General features: G+C 45.5%; 1 protein-coding gene across 3 annotated transcripts in view; it reads right to left on the bottom strand.

Annotated features, from left to right (window-relative positions):
* Window positions 1-2,959, bottom strand: part of LOC109537523 (GATOR complex protein WDR59) — a 6,020-nt gene that overhangs the window by 1,974 nt on the left and 1,087 nt on the right. The window contains exons 3-10 of one of the 3 annotated variants that reach the window (XM_048665182.1): window positions 2,428-2,695; window positions 2,160-2,373; window positions 1,804-2,105; window positions 1,093-1,750; window positions 907-1,042; window positions 709-854; window positions 536-656; window positions 408-437 (exon numbers count right to left, since the gene is read on the bottom strand). In XM_048665182.1, the coding sequence (XP_048521139.1) occupies window positions 408-437; window positions 536-656; window positions 709-854; window positions 907-1,042; window positions 1,093-1,750; window positions 1,804-2,105; window positions 2,160-2,373; window positions 2,428-2,695 (1,875 nt within the window). The remainder of the gene's footprint in view (window positions 1-407; window positions 438-535; window positions 657-708; window positions 855-906; window positions 1,043-1,092; window positions 1,751-1,803; window positions 2,106-2,159; window positions 2,374-2,427; window positions 2,696-2,959) is intronic. The other 2 variants (XM_048665183.1, XM_048665184.1) reach the window with 2 other exon arrangements.

Below are 2,959 nucleotides of genomic sequence, written 5' to 3' on the forward strand. Positions count from 1 at the left end.
TGGCATGCATTTTTTGCCGAGCAAGAAAATGCATGCCAAGGCTTAAAGCAGCAACAACGCTACACATAAAAACTGATGATGGTGGAAAAATACACCGAAACGTATTTTAATTGATAAATAGAGACAATAAATGACTGAAACCCAGGAATTAATTTTGAGTAAAAATAATACCAGTAAGATAAATTAATTCAACTTCTCTGTAATCAACCCAAGAACAATTTTCATGCACGTACAGAGTGTCTAGCGAGGAACTGCACTCGCACAAAATACGAAAAATTACTTCTAAATTAACCAAGAGACGCCATCTATGTTTCCCACTGCCACAAACATTAACGCAAGCAAAGCCATTTATTCCACATTTACAACAGATAAGCTGGCGCTACAACAGCATTGCAGACTGTAATTACCTTAAACCACCGTTGGCCGGAATTTAGATGCTATAACAAAGTAGTAAATTGATGTGAGAAAATGGAAATTATCGTTTGAAATGAGGCAACGCATGCAATGAATTAAAGCTACTCCAGCGTTCACCCACCATTGGAGAAAGTATGGACTTCAAAGACGCCTTTCTCAGCGAATTCTCTTGCTGCTTACCGTAGATGCAGCAGAGCATTGCAGCCATCTGAAGATCCGCCTGAGAAGCGTAGTGATTGATTCTGAAACAAGCTGCGGTAGCAAACATGACGATGGCTGAACACAAGGACTTACAAGGAAATTAGTAAGTTATCCCCACATGGATGGCCAGCCCAATCACCATCATCATCCACTAGACGTTGGGCTAAAGTAATCTCTATTAGAATCCATGCTTGAACCAGATCCCGTCTTCCCGCGACAGCGGCGGCTGCTGCGTTGTGCTAAAAAAGCTTTGGTTGAACTTGTTCCCACTCGCCCTATTTGGAGTGGTACCTTGCAGATAGTGGCCACATCCCCATACAAAATATAATCTTCAGCCAGCTGGCGATTTATCAAGAACAAATTGGTAGCGTCGTAAATGTGCACCATGGCCTTGGAGGCTTTCGATAGCGAATGCTTCGATCGAGACCTAAAATCTTCCACATACAAAACAGTTCAAACAACTCCTGCACTTGCCACCTTTGCTTTTGTCTCTGAAAATAATACGCAGAAACAGTCATTTGATCTGTGGATCGCTTAGCTAAAATCCCTTCTAAAGCCGAGAGCGCCCTCGGAGTTCCCGAATCGTTTTTATTCCCCAATCTTCTCGTCAACAGCGGCCTGCCAAAGCAAACCAAAATGTTCACAGAGCAGAACTTGACGCCCGAAGTTCGAGGGAAGGGAATGTAAGCGTCGTTGTAGCCCTCCGCGCTGACGGTGGGTTCCACATATACTCTTTCAAATGATCGGTCGCTATCAATATCAACCAACAGTTGCTCCAACGTGGTCACCATCTGCCTTAAGCACGGTTCCAAGCAGGTGCGGTTCTTCGACACCCGCTGAATTGCTAGATGGTTCAACGTATGCAGCAGCTGGGAACCTATCGAGTCGTTGATGTTGGAGCCGGGCATTACTTGGAACGCTGGAGGCACCCCCAGAGGGTAAGCGTTTGGAAAGATCACCTTAACGTGCGTTATAACGGTGTTAATTTTGCACGTTGCGGTCACGGTCCTTGTTAAGGAGTCCATGTTTTTCACTTCCAGGTTGGGGATGTGGACGTTCAGCAACGAGAATTCCTGCTGCAGCGGCTGAATTCTCTTCAAGGATACTGTGCTGGCTGCTTCGTCAATTCCCCCTACTAAACCTTCCAGTTTTCAGCTGCTCTTTGCGTTTTCTAATAGGAACACTTACTTGAACTATTGTCGTCGTAAATGCTCAAATCGTCCGGCTCGTAGCCGCACAGCTTCTGCAAAAAGGGCTCAATCTTCCAAACCAGCAGAGTTTGATCCTTGGACCAAGTGACTAGCTGCAGATAGGAATCATCGGGCCTGGACGGCCTCCACTGAAACTCCAGCACCACATCCCTGTGCCCTACGAACGTGTGCATTGGAGCGGCCCTGTTTGAAATGTTCCACAGCAAGAAACTGTTCTCGCTGCCCCTGCGGATTTGAGGCACCACCACTGTTATCATGCCGTTCCCAAACGGCGTGTACCTTGGAGAAGATTCGGGTTTATTTAGACGCCGATTGCCAAGTTTTTTTCATTACCTAGCCCTCCATACGGGCGAACCAGTACTGAGGACAAAGTCAGGTTTTCTCGGATTGGAAGTGTCGAAGAACTTAACTGAATGGTCTTGGCTGGCAGAGGCAATTTGGTTCTCTATGTGGGGACTCCAGTCCAGTCCATAAATTTTAGCGAGATGCGCCGCAATATACTGAAGTGGATATGAACCCTTTCGCTGATCCCAAATTTTTATGTCACCTGGAAATGGGACCACACAATAAAATTACTTCTTGCATTGCAGTTTAGCTTTACCATCATGGGCTGTTGCAATCAAGTGCTGAGATATTCGATTCCATCGCACTTGGGATGATTCGGCCACGTTGGCGAGGGACAATGTGGGGCGGCGCGAATCACGAATATCCCACACATTCACGAAGGTATCCACTGAAGAAGTGGCGATGATATTTGGATCGAATCTGTGCCAATTCAGGCCTGAGATAGCGCGAGTGTGTGCACGAATTGAATGCGATACTGATAAAGTCTCTTCTCGCCAGTTCAAGATCTCCAATCGTTCATTGGTCTGGGAAATTAATGCATAATTTACCCTTCAGACAGGGGAGGATCCAGCTTTAAATTCAGGGGGGGGGGTTATGTAGAAAAAATACAGTCTTCTGTTGTCTATGAAATTAGAAAAATTATCGTCGTTTTGTGCAAGGGTGGCGTAAGATTACTGCGAAATTTCATGTTTGCCGTCCCGTTTTGCATGTTTCTCGGAAGCAAAATGAGCAAGAACGCTCGTTTTTACATCATTCCAAAGAGAACTAAATGGCTTTTTTAGAAAGTG

The sequence above is a fragment of the Dendroctonus ponderosae genome, unplaced genomic scaffold (assembly GCF_020466585.1).
Source record: "Dendroctonus ponderosae isolate FM_Combo_2020 unplaced genomic scaffold, Dpon_F_20191213v2 Dpon_F_20191213_3, whole genome shotgun sequence".
Lineage (NCBI taxonomy): Eukaryota > Metazoa > Arthropoda > Insecta > Coleoptera > Curculionidae > Dendroctonus > Dendroctonus ponderosae.